The sequence below is a fragment of the Halictus rubicundus genome, chromosome 15 (assembly GCF_050948215.1).
Source record: "Halictus rubicundus isolate RS-2024b chromosome 15, iyHalRubi1_principal, whole genome shotgun sequence".
NCBI lineage: Eukaryota > Metazoa > Arthropoda > Insecta > Hymenoptera > Halictidae > Halictus > Halictus rubicundus.
The window spans coordinates 9,582,731-9,600,580 of NC_135163.1; the positions used below are offsets into that span (position 1 = coordinate 9,582,731).

Genomic DNA, 17,850 nt, shown 5'->3' on the forward strand with positions numbered 1-17,850 from the left:
TTTTACGATGTAACTGGCTCTTTGCCCGCGCTCGCCCGTAATCTTTTAGGACCCGACCGCCGCGCCGCTCGAACTAATCTCGTTTCCCGGTATCTTCGCGTTTAATTATACGCGGCACACGGACCCGTCGACTTGCACCTTGCCGAGATTCTCTAGATTGGGAAGCCGGCTCCTTGCTCCTCGATTGCCTTACATCGACGGTACAACCATCGCAGCCTAGTTCGGCCGATCCTCTTTCGGTCGATGGGAGTTCGTAAAAATCAATTCTTCTCTGAATAATTTTCGCAGGTCGAGAACAGCGTGCCAGTACTTTTCGCTTCTAGACACTGCCCGAACTTCGTCTATTCATTTTTGTAACGAACGTCTAGCTAATCTATTTTTCGGCACGAAACAGACGAGGCGCCCCGGCAATTTTCGGTCCTGCAGAGACCCGCGACGCTGAACCGTATAAACAGGACCATTATCGTAAAACCGTGAGCTTCACCTCGCTACGAAAATAAGAATAATCTCCGGCGGATATTGTCCCTCGTATTTCTCCGGAAGGAGCCCCGAACTTGGAAAACAGCGTCCGCGAAGCGATCGCCGTCGATCCGAAGTGTAACCCGTTATTCCAGTTTCTCGCAAAGAGTTTCCCCGACGCGAAGAGGTCACTGTTCCGGCAATTAGTTTGCCGGTTGTACATCCAGGATACTGCTGCTCCCCCTATCTCCCCCCGTTCCTCCTACCAAGCGCAGCACAGCCGATATCGGCCGCTTGTTCTCTTCCCCCTGAGCTATCCGCCTCGGCGACGACCTACTATTGGAAGTGCGGCGCAAGTTGTTAACCTTAGCTGGCGGTTTAATTACACAGGCAAATATTATCGAACTGGCGGAGTTAATTAGATAATTAAAACTTGAAGGGTAAACTACTTTGCCGCGGTACCGATGGCGGCGCGGCGCACCGACGGAAACAGTAAAGCCCCGGGTTTTCGCGTCGGTCCGCCGAGGCGAGAGAGAAGCAGGATCTCTCTGTTCGCGTGTACGGGGTATACACACCTCTGGAAGATGGTAGGCGAGATTGACGGCAAGCCGCAAATCGTGGCTCCGCTCCTTGGCCCGCCTACCCTTCCTGCTCCCGGGGAACTTTCCGCGGGATCAGACCGGGATCTACCTGTTCCCATTGTAATAGCGGGTATCCTTAACGAGAAATTCCTTCGCCTTGTCTTTTTACCGGCCCGGGAAATTTGTCCGTCTATCTACCCGCGAGACCGCCTTCGCTGAAGGGTTCTTTATCATTCGCCCGGAGACGTTTTATTATCGGCGTCGCTACCCTTCGGGGAAATTACGCACCGGATGTACTCGCCAGACGAACAATCGGGCACTTACCACGCGGAGAACAAAATATACTGAACTGATCGCTCGGTGGAATTTCATTCTAAACAAAAATTCCTTCGATACAATTTTAAAGGAAAGTAATTTTACCCCTCGCCTGGTTGGGTCGAGCGTAGGAATCTCTTCGAGAAAGGTGCGAATAAATATTCGCGGCTCCGCGGGAACGACAGGCAAAGACGGCACCCGGATTCATTAAAGTTTACACGGAGAAAAGCTCTCCGGGCCGCGCGGCAGCTACACCAAAACCTGTCTGAACAAACAATTGCAACGAGCTCCGAACTAATCTGCTGTGCCGACGGGAGAACCATTGCGCGGGGGGTTGGAAACGGGAAGGAGAGAAAGAGAGAGAGAGAGAGAAAGAGAGAGAGAGAGAGAGAGAGAGAGAGAGAGAGAGAGAGAGAGAGAGAGAGGTGGGACGGTCGGAAAGTTAGAACGCGACGCAACGGCGAATATCAACATAGGTTCTCGAACTCTGCCGACCGGCCGCGTCGTCGTCGCTGGAATCCCGTAGTTCCTGGGAACCGGGACCAAAGCGAAATCGTACCGTGCGACTGCGTTCCAATTTCTTTCTGTTTATTCGACACAGTTTCGGGTCCCGTGCACTCTCCAATCGGCCGGCTCTTTTTCGGGCGAGCGCAAAAACCGGCCCGTTCCAGCCGAGCCACGAATCTGCGCCATCGATCGCTGCTAAAGGCCGGTCGATTGATCAACGATCGCTCAAAGGTCGCCCAGCCATTTTAAGGTCCAAGGAATTATACGATCCCTTGTAGCTCCGACTTAGGTACCAGTCTCACTCTAACCCCCTACACTGCGATTTAAAATTATTAAGATGAGAAACCAATTTGTGTGCAGCTGGTTCTTCTCAAAATTGGCGCAGACAATTTTTATTTTGCATAAAGATCTAGTCATAAGAAATGTATCCTTAAGTATTTTTTATTCTTCCACTAGCCTATTACAATATGAGTCTAATGAGGAGCTCGATTGCTTTCAAAGAAGGAGGTAGGAAAGCAAGTGAAAATAAAATAGTGGCATAAGCATTTGAACTAACGGTGCGGGGCGTGACTTTCTGTTGCAGGCACAAGAGGAAAGTGCAGAACCTGTTACCGTGCAAGAGCGCAGCGGGCGCGGCTGCGGCGGCGGCGGTTGCGGCCGCGGGCGGAAGAAGTCGTGTACTCGCGGAGGGTCAGCCGCACGGGGGCACGGGTAGCGCGGGTGGCGCGGTGCTGTACGAGGACCTGCCGGAAGCGGTGACGCACTCGCAGCTGCACAATCATCTGCCGAGCCACCATCCCGGCCAGGCGCCGACGATCGAGGTACGAAATCCCGATCAGCGACACAGCCTACGGGAACGACAGCCGCAGCAGTTGCACCGTGCGCGCGCCCCCGCGCCTCATCATCTCGACTATCTCGACTACCGGGACCCGAGAGCGATACTGCGGGTCCAGGACAAGCCCTCCAGGGCGGTCTTGGGCGGTTATCGAACGCCGCGAGCCCTACTCGCCAAGTCCCAGGGTGTCCCGCTCTCGATAGCGACCCACACGCCGTCCTCCCGGTGCAGCAACGTGACCAGCCCGCTCTTGCAGAACGCCGGTAACGTTCTACGGAACAGTCACCTGCTGTTGGCCAGCCAGAACGCGCTGATCACGAGTCAACAACCCCTCCCGCCGATCCCAAACCCAGCCCTGATCGACGGTACCAACCCCTGTATACAGGGGTGTCCGGACGTGGACGTCACCCTGACCAACGAGAAGTATCTGGGTGACAACTGCGTTTCCGGTCGGCCGATAGATTCCCGTCTACCCATCACCCCGACCCATCGACCCCGAGTCCAGCAAACTCTCTCGGACAAACCTCCTCAGGGTTCCTTATCCGCCTCTTCCTCCTCCTCCGTGTATCCTGTTCAACACTCCGCTCAAAGATTTCTGTCGGAGCCGGTAGCGATCGCGAACAGGAGGCCCTCTGTCGACTCCGAGGGCTACTCGTACATAGACTTCAAGGACACGGAACTAGAGTCCACGAGGTACGAGCTGGGCAACCGTCAGCCGGAGACCACCGCCTCGAGGATCTCGTCGCTGAGGTTGTTCCGCTCGACCTCGGGGAGATCGAGCTCGGTCGACTCGGACGGTTACTCGTACATCGTGGACTCCGGGTACAGGCGGGCGCCGGGTACGGCTAGGAGGATCGTGGCTGAGGGTACCGAGGAGGAGGTGTGTCCGCTCTGCACGATGCAGCAGATACACAGTCTCCTCAGCAAGCCGGAGGACGTATATCTGAGCGTGCAGGGCACGTGACACATGTCGCTCGCCAGCGACATCTTCTTATAGTGCAGAGTGGGGCTGTAAGTTGCAACTAAACGGCTACCGACGCCAACTTGACGCGACTCGAACGCGACGAACCAATCATACTCGGCCTCGGGTTGCATCGGATCCTGATCATTTATTTGCCCATTCAACAATCTTCGCAATTTTCTTTGAGGCCTGGAAGACGTTGCATTCCAGGGGTGGGGATACATACATTTTCGTTTCGGCTTAACCCTCGCGACGTTTCACGATTTTCTGACTAGTTAAATTCAATTTCTTGACGTTCCCAACGATCTAACTTTTGTGATTCTGGGTCAAGGTACACCCGAGTCTGGCAATCCGAGGGTTAACGGTGTTCATTTTGATTCGCAGAGTTCTGCACCTAGAATCACTTCTGTGCCCGAACTCTGTCAATTATACACAAGAAAGACCACTTCGTCGAGTTCAATAATCTTAGCACACTTCGTACTCTTTAGTTTACGAGATCTACAAGAAAGTACGTTCACCAATTCTGTTGTTTCAAAGTTCTATAATTGTTGTCAAGGCTTGCAGAAATTGGGTTAAAAGACAGTTTCGTTGGGTTTCGTCGCGTCGAGGCGAGGGCTGAGGGTAGATCGGGGTTCGAAGCGCCAAGTTGGCGTTCGAGCAGAGAATTCTTACAGCTCTACGAGAGAGAGAGAGAGAGAGAGAGAGAGAGAGAGAGAGAGAGAGACAGCCTTGTCTCGGATGTCTGCCGCCTCTGGCTGGTTCCGAGATGTTTCGAGGGACCTCGTAACCAGCCAGGGCGCAGGGGGACGGTTCACATATCCCGTGATATCGTCGGCCACGATCGTTCCACGGTCGTTCGAGCAACGGCCCTCGGCACGTGGCCTTCGCGTTTTCCGTGTAAACTCGTCGTCGTAGGTACACGTTCCGTCGTAGGTAGAGTAGTCTAGTGTCTTTCCCGGTTAGTCATCTGTGTTCCTTTCGTTCGCCGAGAAAATCGCCCCGTTTCCCCTCGGATCGTTCGATTTTTGTTCGAGCGCCTCCGCGACGTATTGGGTTCAGAGAGTTCGGGAATGTCCACTTCTAGAGACGTCGTTCCTTTATCGGAGACAGAGCTTAACAATGGGGCTTGCAAAGCGACAAGAGACGCGAACAGGCAAAGAAAGTTTAGTTTCGAGAGCTAAATTGCATCCGAGTGATAGAGGAGAGCCCCGCGTGCATCGACCCAATACAACGTCGCTGATATCAGATTACGTTGCATTCCACGGAGCAAGGTTCCGACGATCGAGATGATTCCTTGGTTGACCGTTCGATCTTTCGTTTCGGTTCGTGTTGCTCGCGATCGGTGACGAGCCGAGGACACTAGCGCGGACTAGTCAGTATTTATTTTGTTACGCGGCCGTGCTTGCACAATCTCGCGTTGACGAGCGAGCCGCTGGGGCGGAAGAGACAGTAGGGGTTGTTGGAGGAGTTGGGGGCTAGGGGGTTGGCCGAGAGAACGAGAGCGGGGCCTTATTACCTTTGGTTGTGCGAGCACGGCGAGAGTTTGATGCACTCCATGGTTGTAAATAGATTAGACTCGCAAGAAATTGTAAATACTATACGTAGAGTGAGACGTGGACACAAAAGAGAGAGATTGAGAGAGAGAGAGAGAGAGAGAGATTGAGAGTGAAAGAATCGTATATCTATATTAATATAAAAGAAAAGTATTAAAAGAAGTCAGAGAGTAGCTGTGCACCCGAGTGAAAAGAATAATAACGGTAACACTGCCGGACCTAAGTTTCTGATTTGTGTAGAGAGATCAATTACGGAGGAATATTACGATTATCGCGCAGATTGGTTATTATTATTTATTGTCGTTAGTGTGTCTCTTTGCCGCGACCGGTGCGGCGACCTGTGTCTTGTAAATATATTCCGGGTCGATAGGTACGCGAAGAGACGACGAGCGAAAGTACGAGAGAGCGAGAGAGAGAGAGAGAGAGAGAGAGTGAAAGAAAGACAGTCCTGTGTACATTGAAGGGAGGATGGTGGAGAAGTTTGAGAAAATAAAATTACTTTACTGAAAAATTTGACGAGGAGTGGTTATTGACCCGGTCCACAATCCCATCCTTCGCATCCTTCGCAACGGAATCGCTGAATCCCGGTCGAAAGAGCGCGACGGAAACCCGAGGGAAACGACGCGACGGGAGGGGGGAACAATGAACGCGTCGAAGATCGATAGTAGAGTCTCGAACGACTGAGAGGGTTGCGATTCTCGATGAAGCCGAGGACGGAGCGCGGACCAATCGTTTTCCCGACACAACACACGTGGACACGGGATAACCACTTCTGTGTTCAAACTTTGGTAATTGTGTGCGACAAAGTCTCGTCGGTTCCAATGACCTTGGAATTTCTTCTACATTTCGATACCTCCATCACTTGGCCTGTTGGCATCTTCGATCTCAAAGACGTTCAGGTTCACAGGTCACCTGATTGATGAACATTTGCTCCACCCTGAAAGTATGTTCATCAAGATTGCTTATCAGCATTGTACCGTTCGATAGTTTGGTCTGAGTTCAGTTTCGAAGGTACACACGAAAGTGTCTTCACCAAAATACATTCTATCGTTTGGAGGTTTGCATTGGGCTTCGGTTAAGTTTGATTGGGTTTGCATTGGGGTTACTTTCCAAGATATACAAGAAAATATTTACACTAGTGTATACCACGTTGTTTGAAGATTAGAATTGTCTAGTCGAGAAGGTATACGCTAAACTATTTGCGTCGTTACGGGCCCTCAAAAATTTCGATTCAATTTGGAACCGTTGAGACGGAGCTCGATTCGCACAGTTACCAATCTTTTCTCTAAAGTAATCAAAAAGCACGGCCTGTTGTCAGTTCTTAGTTGCCTGTCCCGGAAGGGGTGGTTTTCGCACAGTCGATGTCAAGGACAGTGAGAAAGTGAGAAGGAATGCGTGAAAGAAAGAGCGGAAGATTGACGAGTCGGCGTTGCACCGCGTCACCTTTGCTCTCCGTACGATCGCACGTACCAAAGGGGGTCTGTAATTTCGCAAATGGCACCGGAGCGTCTGTCTCTCCCTCGAACCTAATTTAATTGCCTTAACACGTTTCTATTCGTCCCTGTGGCGAGGAGTTTAGCCGGCCGTACAGGAACCACAGGCTGTCTTGGTCGTTGCGTCTCTTCAAGCTATTCTTCTTGCTCCAACCTTTAAGTCTCTTCCAATGTTGATTAATTACTTTGTCCACGTTCAGTCTTTCCGAGCTACAAGTTCGAAAACAATTGATAGAGCAAATAGTTAATTGACGAAATAACGCGATCAGAGTCCTCTAGATTCTCTCCTGATATCAGAATTCGGCAACTTCATCGGGACCGTGATTATGGGGACCGTTCCCGTCGAAGAAGTCGGGGGTAGAATTTATTCTCGGCCATTTCTAGGTTAGAACACCCTTAAGCTGCGGTCTCGTTCGCTCATCGATCGCGCGGCGTGAATGGCGTGAATTCGAGCGCGCTTCCACCGGCGGATAACCAAATAAATTGGCAATCTATGCCACCGGAAGTCTGGCAATTTAATATCCACCTGTTGTTGCCGCGATTACGTGGCTCGTTCGGCGTCGCGACACGTCGTTGAGCAACGAGGCCACCGCGGCAGTAAACTGCCAATCACGATGCAACGAAAACGAAAGTTCCGGAGATATCTTTCACGCCGATGGCTCTCTCTCTCTCTCTCTCTCTCTCTCTCTCTCTCTCGCTCTCTGGATCTCGTCGATCGTTTGTTTCCTCGTCGGACGGGTTAAACGATTTCCTTTCATTCCCGGGGCGCGAGGCGGCAAGATAAGCCAATAAACATCCAATCTTGAGGCGGACAGCCATCGATTCGCTGTCCCACCTGTTGTTGGCTCGATTACGGCCCTTTAATCCATATCCTGGCACGTCGTTAGGCCAACGGGACCGGTAGCTTCGCCGAGCTATAACCGGAGGATGGCCAACGGGGCAAGGAGAGAGATCGGACTTAGGAACCTAATGCAATTGCCGGCGTAACTAACAATTAGCTGGTTACGGTAACGTGCCGTGGCCACGGCATCGCACCGGCTAGCGTGCACCGGCCAGACATCAGCCGGAGGGGTGCTCGGTCTTCGTTCCGCAGCGAACAGCCTGCCGCGATTGATCCACCAGATACCCGGATCTTGATCATCAGCCCCCGCCTAAATCTTCTACGTCGCTCTATAATTTTCCTCCTCATTTCCAAATCCGTCCGGCGATCTAAAACCCGTCGGATAAGGGATTCCGCGAGGGATTAGGCGGCCCTTCCGCACGGCTGCTCCAATTATATCTTTTCACTTTTCCGGAGACTCTTCTCCACAGTCTCTTATCAGACCTGCTCGCGCGTTTCTTCGTTTAATTGCTTTGGAAACATGGTGCAGCAAATTTGAACTTCGTCTTTTTAGACTTTCAGTCTTTCAGATTGTCACCAGAACAAAGTGACATTTTCAACTTTCAGAATTTTTTCCGCTCTAGCCGACTCCTCCGAATACCACAATGTATAAATTCATACCGTTACGAACATTGAAAGATGTATAAAAAATGTTTAAAGAGAGCATTAATGATTGCTACCTTGAAGGTAGCAATTTCGAGATTTCACCGGTGAAATAATTAAAGCCAGCGAGGTCACGCGGATCGCAGACGAGAAATCTGTTGGTCGGAGAATTAGCAGGCTCGTCGGAGCGATAGCGGTCGCATTCTTCGAGTGTCCGGTAATTGGAAGAGACGCAGTAAATTAGTCGATTAGAGCGACGCGTTATCGCGATACAATGTGACGGTCCGGCTAGGTGGATCAGACACGGCGGCGAACGTGGGGCAGGTTAGGCGCGTTAGGGACAACCCATTAACCTCCATGCTCCACGCTATTACGCCACGGACATATTGCTTCCTGCTGTTGGATACGATGGCTCAAGGCGCTATCTCAATCTCGTGTGTTCTCGTTCGCTCTCTCCTCCGTGAGTCCGGTCTCTCCGTTTCTTCCCCGGTGCCCGAGCAGATCTCTCGATCTCCCGGGATGGTTTCTCGCTCCTTATCCGTCAATTTATTTCGACCGCCTCGCAACCTGGTTGCCATAAACGCCGAGATTCTTCTCGACCAATCGCGGAATCTTCATCCTCTGCTGGCCGCAGTTTCGACCAATCGCGGAATCTTCATCCTCTGCTGGCCGCAGTTTCGTACCTTTAAGGACTACTATTAAACAATCGATCTTTTCGGACTGTTTTGGCATTTTTCGAAATTTTAAAACAGTTTGGACATGTGCATTTGTGCGTTTCGCAGCGAAGGCAAGCGAACGTGTCGGCGCGTTCTCGATGCAAATCGACGAGCAAAGTTGCAAATGCTCCGTCTAATCGAGTCTGTAAGATTGAAACTGTTCAACGAAGGGATCGGCAATCTATCCGTAGCGGGGAATCTCGATGCCAGGCCACCTCGAGGGCCCGTTCCGAAGGGTACGCGGACTCGGCGAAGTTTCAGCCGCCTCGAAACTCACGGCGCGAACCTATTATTCACGATGGAAACGCTCGTTCGCGACGCGACTCTTATTAGAAAGAACCCTCGAGCTACGTTGTCGCTCGCTAAGGGCGACAATTACCTTCGTCCGGGCCCCGCGTCGCTCTAAACGAGACGCCAGTAATCGAGTGATCCTCTTTCGGCAGTGATAATATCACCCCCGTCCCCGGTATCTCTCTGTTCACCGAGCAGAACCCCCGGGGCGTTTGCTCTGACGTCTATCATCGGGCTGCATCTCGATTTTGGTAGTTAAACGGAATCGAGATCCTGTTGGATAAGGATTCTTTACACCTGGCCCGGCTTGTTTCACGCTGCCCCGAGATCTACGGGCTGCTAAGGGATGTCCTCCTTCGTGGATTTTACGACGATCTTTACGAGACTGTCCCCTCTCTTCTCGAAGCACTTGCAATTTGTTTGAAAGTCCTCTCGATAGTTTTTGCGTACACGCGACTAATTTGCTCCCGGATATTGGACGCGTCACGAAGTGAAAATTACCTTCTATATCTGGTATGAACGAACAAATAATGCTTGCCGAGGGAAGCGTATGTCTTTACAAATAGAACGTGTTGTTTGCGTAGTGTTACCCAGTAACCGTTTATCGAAATTCGCACTTTCTTGCGAGCAAATATAGATATCGTTGATCTTTCAGAGGCTTCAATAAAATATTCGTAAAATAAAAATTCCGCCACGATTCGAACAATCTGCCGAGCTTCGTAGCAACACAAAGATGCTCTAAGAAATATCGCTGTAATTGCTTAGAGTACCACTGGTCGGATAATCGCACGTGAGACTCCAGGATCAGCCGTTCCAATTGGCACGGCGAAGCCGCCCGATAATTCGGTTACACACTTGCCAGAAGACTGCCTACAATTTAGGGTAAAGCCTACGGTGGGGGCAACGAGAAGGACTAGGGGACGCGTGATTAGACGAGATGCGAGAAGACAAGCGTAAAGGCCGAAAGGAGAACCCTCGGTTCGAGGTTCGGGGCAAAAGTAATCGAGTGATCCTCCTTTGTGGCTGATGGAGACGTCCGCGGGAGTCTCCCGATACCAACGGGGGGAAGAAAACTCTCCCGGTTTCGTTTGCCTTGGCTCCCTTTTGATTCCCTGGATCACTCCGGGCTAACTCGATTCCGCCGATTCGAGGTCAGGGGACCGGCGAATCGTTCCGGAGACCGCTCGGAGACGCGTACTTTCTCGGCAATTAATCGACGTGTAACAACTGTTAAACGCTTTACTCCTGCTTGCCGAAAGAACATCGGGAAGTGATTAGAACACTCGCCGAGACCTGGAGGGTTTATCTGCAGCAGAGGTGTCTCGAGGTGTCCCTTAAAGGGTGCATTTGTTCCTTGTTTGAATGTGAAACTACATGCTCTCCAGAATTTAGTTTCACCTGAAGAACAAGTTGAACAAAAACGTGAGACTGTTTTTTCAGAAATGCAGAACTCGATTTAAGCATCGGTGTTTCCGTAGCCGTAAACAAATGCAAAGTTGGCACTCGGTTGTCCGGCAAGTCCCTAATCAGTTCCAGAAGCGTCCTGTGTCGCTTCGAGAGCGCTAGAAAATCAACCCCATCAAATTTTATTAGGAAGTACTTGGGAAAGTACTCGAGCCTCTCGTCGCTATTGTTCCCTTCCGTTGCACGATGTTTCAAGCTGCAGCTCTCGCCTCCCTTTCTCATGAAAATATCGGAAAAGGAAGCTCGAATCATTACGGACAAGGAGACCTCGGTAGTCGGGGAGCAATGGCGGCGTGGTCCCGCCATTTCCGGTCGTTCATCTGCGGTAAAGAGAAAGAGAGAGAGAGAGAGAGAGAGAGAGAGGACTTCCGCGCAGCAAGGAGACCCACGATTCGCCATTTGTTTCCGTTAACGCGATATGACTGCCATTAGAGTGGCTCGGCGAGGGAATATAGTGGAGAGGAAAACCGGAAACCAGCGAGCCGAGACGCTCGGAACTGGGTTAGAGGACCCCCGGTTAAATCGCGCTGTATCGTATCGATCATGCCGGCAATCTTGTCGCCCGGCTGCGCCCCGTTTCTGCAGGCGTCCGTTGAATTTTTCAGCGGGTTTTCCGCTCGCGCGGCGGCGGCGGCGGATGCTCCGGGAATTAATTACGAGAACCGGCGGAGAGTTTTCAGGATTCGAGCCGCCGTGATTTTTCCCGCGAGAAGTTACCTCCGCCTTCGGGAGGCGGGCTCCCGGGTCGCGAGCAAATAAAATTAGCCTCGGGTAAATCGCGCGTCAGGATCGTTCCTTATTATTCCCCGGCAGCCGGAGGATTCTCCGTCGATTTAAGGATTAACTTTCGACTCCCCCGGTTTCCACGTGGTTCGCTGCGAGTCAGCGTTTCTACCGCTCGGCCCCAGGCCGAAGGGAGGATCGTTCTCGAGGGTCTTTAAGGGCGGAGGAGAACGAGTTAATCGCCCGACCGGAAACGCGACGAAAACGCGCCGCCACGGGATTCGCAACTCGTCCTGGATCGCTCGTTAATTCGTATTTATTGCCGCGGACGATCCTCTTCCATTGGCACTTCGTCTCGAGGAAATCTCGGTTCGTCCAAACCGAGGGGGTTGCAGGGGAATCGTTAATTCTGATTTCATCCCCCGTAGTTCAGTGGTGCACATGCTCTACGACGTTAATACACAATTAATCCAATCCCGTAGAATTTTTCCGGAAAGCTTAAAGAGGCATGCGTTAAATTTCGATTAAAGTCGAACGATTATGAGCGGCAGCTGTACACATTAGACCAGGGTCTCGGGATAGGTATCTACGAGGCAGGTAACGACGAGAATGATTGCAGAAGATGTTGCATCCGAGGCAACGCAACGTCTACGCAGCCTCGGAACTGGTATTTACGGTAAGGGCGGCGGTAAAAGACGAAAATAACGTAATCCTCGGAATAAAGGGTTAAGCGAAAGTTCAGAGGAGAGCTTCGCGTTGTTAAGCCGCGAGTTTACAGCGTCGGGGGGGCTTTCCTTTATTCCTTATTGTGTCTGGGCTCGCGGCTCCTTGCGCGGCGACCACGTGGTCCTTGAGATATCGCGCGGTGTTTCGAGATAGTCGCGAAACGATCCGGCGCGGTGGAAAGATCGAGGCCGACTAACGATCTCTCATTGTCACGACAGATGCTGGACGTCAAGGATACCGGCAGAGGTGTGTTCGTGTGCAGCAGTCCCGGGCCCGATCCCTACACGTCCCAGGACCTCTACAATCCCGTCTACGAGGAGCTCAGTAACGGTGAGTAATCCCATTCGCAACGTCAACGGTCCTTTCCGCGCTATCGACACTCTTATACCATGACACACTCACACACACACACACACACACACACACACACACCACTCGAGGCACTACTCGAGGATCGCTTCGATCCCGCTGAAATCACACGGTGTCCTTCTAGATGAGATCGACTCCGAGAACTCGGCGGACGGTCCCGCGATCCCCAGCCTCGATCCTGCCAAGGGAGAGCGTAGGTAGGGTCCTGTGAGCTTAGAAGCCTGCCAGTCGCCTCAATTAACACTTTACCGGTCATTCTGCTTGATTGTCTTTCGAGAACTAACCGATTTCTCATCCTGACTCCACGAAACTAAAATTATCCGAGTTTCTGTGGTTTTGTGTGTTGACATTTTCATCGCAAATGCATAAAATCCGCAGTCCTCTTCTTCATCAGTACTCGTCCTGTCTGTCTCGAGCATTCCTCTAACACTTTCATCATCATCATCATCGGCTCTATCATGCTCCATCTTTTATCTTCAACCTTTTTTTCCAAGTCTGCCGAGAAAATGTTAAGCACCATTGGACACCCCTTTCTGTCCACTCGTTTTCTCCCGCGCTTTCACGCGACACGTCTCCCCATACGCTCCCATCATTTCCTCCTGCAACCATTTGCTCTCTCGGCTCCTTTCAAAGCCGCGTTTGCAACCACAAAGCAGACCGGTTTCTCTGGAAATTGCTGCTCGAAGGAGAGCCAGCGAGAGCTTCTTTCAGAAAAACGATGAAGCGTTAACTCGCGATTAACGAGTGGTTAACCCAGGCTGGGAGTTCGCAGTTAACCACGGCTAACGTTGCTAGTTTGAAACCCTCTACCCACTCTAAACTGTCACGCACCTGTCCACCAGGTGGTTTTTGATCGTGTCTCTAACGCACTTCCCAAGACTTGTGCATGGACCAACGAGTTCACGAGTTAGCACTGCGCAAACTTTGCTCCCGCTTCCGCGACCATTGGTTTCTGTGTGCAGACTACTCACGAGTGGGCGTGGTTTCGTTGCTCTCCTAATTTTAGGTAGCGCAGACAATGGTCTGTGGAGTACCCTTGATACCGTTCGCGATGTTATGTTACGAAGTTTCGGAATACTGCAAGGCGATAGGACCGTTTGCACGGTTTTCTTTGTGTAGGGAGGCTTGAGTAGGCGTGGTTTGCTCGCTCTCAGCTGTGTCGGAGCCGGGCCCTACGGGGCAATCCCTGCCCGGTCATGCTTCAGGTGGTTTCTGATAGTATTCCTCACGCACCCTTCGAGCAAAGCTTGCACTCCGGTCGCGAAAATTCCGAAGATCCGATTTCGCCGCGATTTTTCCGAGGAAAGGGACACGCGCAACCGGTATCGTTGTCCCGATGCTTCTTTTTCCCCCTTGGAGCGCTTATCGGCCTATTAATTCGACGAACTGTCGGCAATGAAGTTCGCCGCCGGGCCCCGCGTCTAATCTCTGTCAGAACGGAATCGGAAGCTGTTCATCTTCCTCCCGGTGTATCTCGTTCCTTTCCCGTGGCAGCTATCTTGATAGCCTCTCGCTCCCTTCCAGCGCGCAGCGTGCCGCTCTCTCCTCCCATCGTTGCCTTCGCTGGAAGGAGATAAGCGTGACGCGACCTCTGACTTATACTTGCCCATTAGCTGGCCAGCTAATTAGCATGGTGATGAGACTTTCGACGTTTGACGGGAGGACGCCGCGCCGGTAATCGAAGCACTCGTCGGCGACCATTGCGCGAGCACACTGATCCACCAGGGATCACCTGGCCCCGGGACCATAATTTGTCTCGATTAACGTCACCCCGCGGCCCGGTCGTGCCGCTGCTGGAAACCTTTCGCGGCAGGTGTCGCGAGACTCGAGCTGCGTTACTTTTCACCGGAAACTGTCCCAACAGAGTTAGTGTAATTGTAAGTCAGTCGTGCGTGGCTGCATCAATTAAAAAGTAAACTGTACGAATCGAAATACTGAATCCGTAGCACGATCAAATTTTACTCTCGCCGAAGCACGTTCAGCAGGAAAACAGGATTAATTAACGAAAGTAGTGAGAACAAAGTCGAGAGACGCCAGCGAGAGTCGCGGATGTGTCTCGCGGTTGTTCAGAATGATTTCGCCGTGGTAACGAATTCCTGTTCGTTCCCGAGGATTCAACGTCCTCGGGGAAGTCCTGGCGCGCTCTCGCGATGAACAAGAAACGGTACACAATGGCGGAGATTAAAAGTGCAACCACGGTAAACAGACAAGCGCTCGTTCCACTTTTCTTTTCCTTTTGCAAACACAGCCAAGGTCCCGCGGAACGAGGCGAGGATAGAACGCCTCCGGAGATTCGAGGCGATTGTCAAAGAACGAGCTTAACGTCGATTAGAGCCAGTCGATAAACTTCCGTTCCCGGTCGAGGCTGTTTCACTGTTAAACGCCTCTCCTCTTCCTTCGTTTTATCGCCGTTCGACCTTCGTTCTCGCTTTTACGACGCTCGGCCCGACCGACGAACAATACATCTTTATTTTTCGCATCCGACCGGTTGCGCGTTCCACTCCCCTGTTGTCCTCGATCGGTTGTCGAAACGCCGGGATAATCGATCCATGCCGGAAGAATCGACGTCCTCGGCTGATTTCAAACATTCCCGCTTCCGTTTCTACAGAATGTTTTGTTTCATGATCGAAATCAGACTGGGAGCGCTCCGGATTGCCCGCCGGGGCAAACGACGGGAGTAGGCGTGGTTTTGTTCCTCTCGAATCCGGCGGAACCGGAACTGTGTACTCGTAGATTTTACAAAATGTTCTTCTTCCTGAATTTTCTGGAAGAAGCACTCGTACGTAAGTGGGCGTGGTTTCGTTGCTCCCAATTTTGAGGAGCCCAGACAGAACAATCATACAGTGTTGTGTCACAAATGTGAACAATACTGTAAGGTGACTGCGATACGTAGAGGACTGTCCGTATCGTGCTCTTTGTGCAGAGTGTTGCGAGTAGGCGTGGCTTATTTTAATCTGAATAGTAACGGAGCCGGAACACTGGCCCCCCGGCGGCAATCCGTGTCCGAGGCCGCTTCAATCGAACACTGTTCTCGTCGGCGTCGAATCGATGGGTCACCAGTTCGCGATCGGTTAATGATCCCGATGAATGACGATTCGCGAGAGTGACGGTTATCAATCGCTGCGATCAAAAGCTGGAACCGAATCAAAGCGAGAGGAGCGAGAGAGTGGCTGGCGGGGGAGGGAGGGGCGGGGAGGGGAAGTGGCGCCAATAAATTCGAAACACGCCGAGTGAAAGAAACGGGAGCAAAGTTGAAGCAAAAGCACGACGAGGCCGCCCGTGCGTTTTGATCGTGGATTTCGATGACGACCTAACGATGATATAACACAGCCAGGCGGGTCCGCGTTTGCGCTGCCCTTTCAAATAAATCTATCGGTCGTTGAAACTAATTAATCGCCGGCCGGCAATAACCGAGGACCGTTGCCACCGGTGGTACGTACGATCTCGCTTCGATTCCGTCCACGGTGAATTTCGTAACGTCGACGCGAGAAAGAGATTGCCGTTTAATTAATTAACGAACCGTCTAATTAATTACCGGATCGAACGGTAGCAGTAGGAGCGCGCCGCGCCGAGCGTCGCGCACAGGCTTATGAATTATTCATCCGTTTTGCAGGGGACCATCAGGAAACGGACGAGGAGAGCGAGCTGAACGCTCGTAACCGGCTGCACCATCATCACCGGCATCATCATCGGCCGCAGTCGTCGTCGAAGCCAGCCAGCGAGGACGAGTTCGCCGAGGACGAGCTCTCGGTCGGCGAACCGTCCGAGGCTAGGATGCTCACATCGAGCGGGCCGACCTGGGGCACGTGTCCGGCAGGTGGCAGGCCACCGAGAGAGAGACGCGGCAGGAGCCCCAGGAGCTTGGACAGACGCAGGAGAGACAAGAATCACGACATGGGCGAGTTCCACGAGGGGCTGCTGCTCGACGCGTTGCTCCAGCTCTATCCTAGCGTTGCTGGTGAGCCGATTTACCTCCTCTCACCTCGGAAAAATAGGACTCAACCCCTCCTCGTCTCCATTTAATCCTCACCTTCCCCTGTTTCCCTGACTCAACACAGTGAGACTCGAGTCACGTGGTGGGGATAATTCCGCGACATTAAATACTGCGATTCTTTAAATGAAAATAAAGATTAACGTCGCGCGTAAAAGTTTATTCTCGGTTCTTCAAGTTCCATCCTCTCATCACTGTCGTTGTGTTCATTCATTACTTTTATGGTTCATGAATTATACAAGTCTGGATGTTGGCGGTGCGTTTTTACGTTCCACCTTAAACGCGATACACATAAAATGTTTACTTCCTTGCTCGGTGTTCCCGCTGGACCAACAATGCTGCAGATTTTATGCATTTATGGCACCGTAACCGTATAAAGTATATTGTGGCGGTATGACCGAAACGCGAAACAATTTTCAATGACATTGACGCATCAATTCAATATCTGGAGACCCCGTGATCGCTCCATCTCCAGAGTCCGGACATGCTTCCGTGGTATGAACCGCGTCATTGAACACGGACCCTTGTGTTTGCAGGCGTAGCAGGCACCCGAACGAATAGCAATCAACGACAACAGTCCGTCCCATCGGTGGCCCACAGGTTACCCTACTTCGTGCCTCCGATGCCAGCCACCCAGGCCCTGAGGGTCGAGGAGAACCCTTACGAGAGCGTGCCTGTTCTGGGACCTCTGCACCACTATTCCAGTCAGAACAGAAGCAACAGGGACAGGTCGCGCAAGTCGAACGACAAGTACAAGTACTCGTCGCAATACGGCGCCGAGTACTACGGTCTGCAAAACCAGGACGCCGCTCCGGTGTACACGCAGGTGGGCGGCGAGTACTCGGACACTTATTCGCAGCCGACGGACCGTCTCTACAACGAGGACAAGTACACGCAACCGGTGTACTACGGTCCCAGAGACGGGGACCAGATCAGCTCCGGCAGGCTATACCAGGGCCAGCCTGACAGCAGTTTCGGCAGCGACAGCGGGTACAGCCATCACACCTCGGGTACGACCGGCACCAACGGGACCCGGAGCAGCAACTCGAGGACGAACCACAGAAAGGACAAGCATCGGAACTCTCATCATTCTCATCACTCCGCGGACTACATCGTGTCCTAATGATCGATCCTGGTAACCGCGTAGTGTGACTGACAACGGTGTTCCTCGAAGAGATCGGGCGAAAGAAGAATAGAGAGAGAGAGAGAGAGAGAGAGAGAGAGAGAGTATGATGCTTTGTATGGAAGCTTGTAACACTTTCGCCGAGAAAGTAGTGATCGCGTATTTATTTCAGAGATCGTTTGTTTTATTGTTTTTTTTTTTGCCCCCCGTTTGTTTTTACCGTAGACGTGCGCGCGAGAGAGAAAGAGAGAGAGAGAGAG

General features: G+C 51.9%; 1 protein-coding gene across 5 annotated transcripts in view; it reads left to right on the forward strand.

Annotated features, from left to right (window-relative positions):
- Pxb (putative Hedgehog signaling attenuator pxb) overlaps positions 1–17,850 on the forward strand; it is a 300,094-nt gene extending 282,244 nt beyond the window's left edge. For all 5 annotated transcript variants that reach the window (XM_076800775.1, XM_076800777.1, XM_076800776.1 and 2 more), the window contains 4 exons: positions 2,446–2,683; positions 12,326–12,437; positions 16,090–16,434; positions 17,004–17,850. In XM_076800775.1, the coding sequence (XP_076656890.1) occupies positions 2,446–2,683; positions 12,326–12,437; positions 16,090–16,434; positions 17,004–17,590 (1,282 nt within the window). In that variant the 3' untranslated portion in view covers positions 17,591–17,850. The remainder of the gene's footprint in view (positions 1–2,445; positions 2,684–12,325; positions 12,438–16,089; positions 16,435–17,003) is intronic.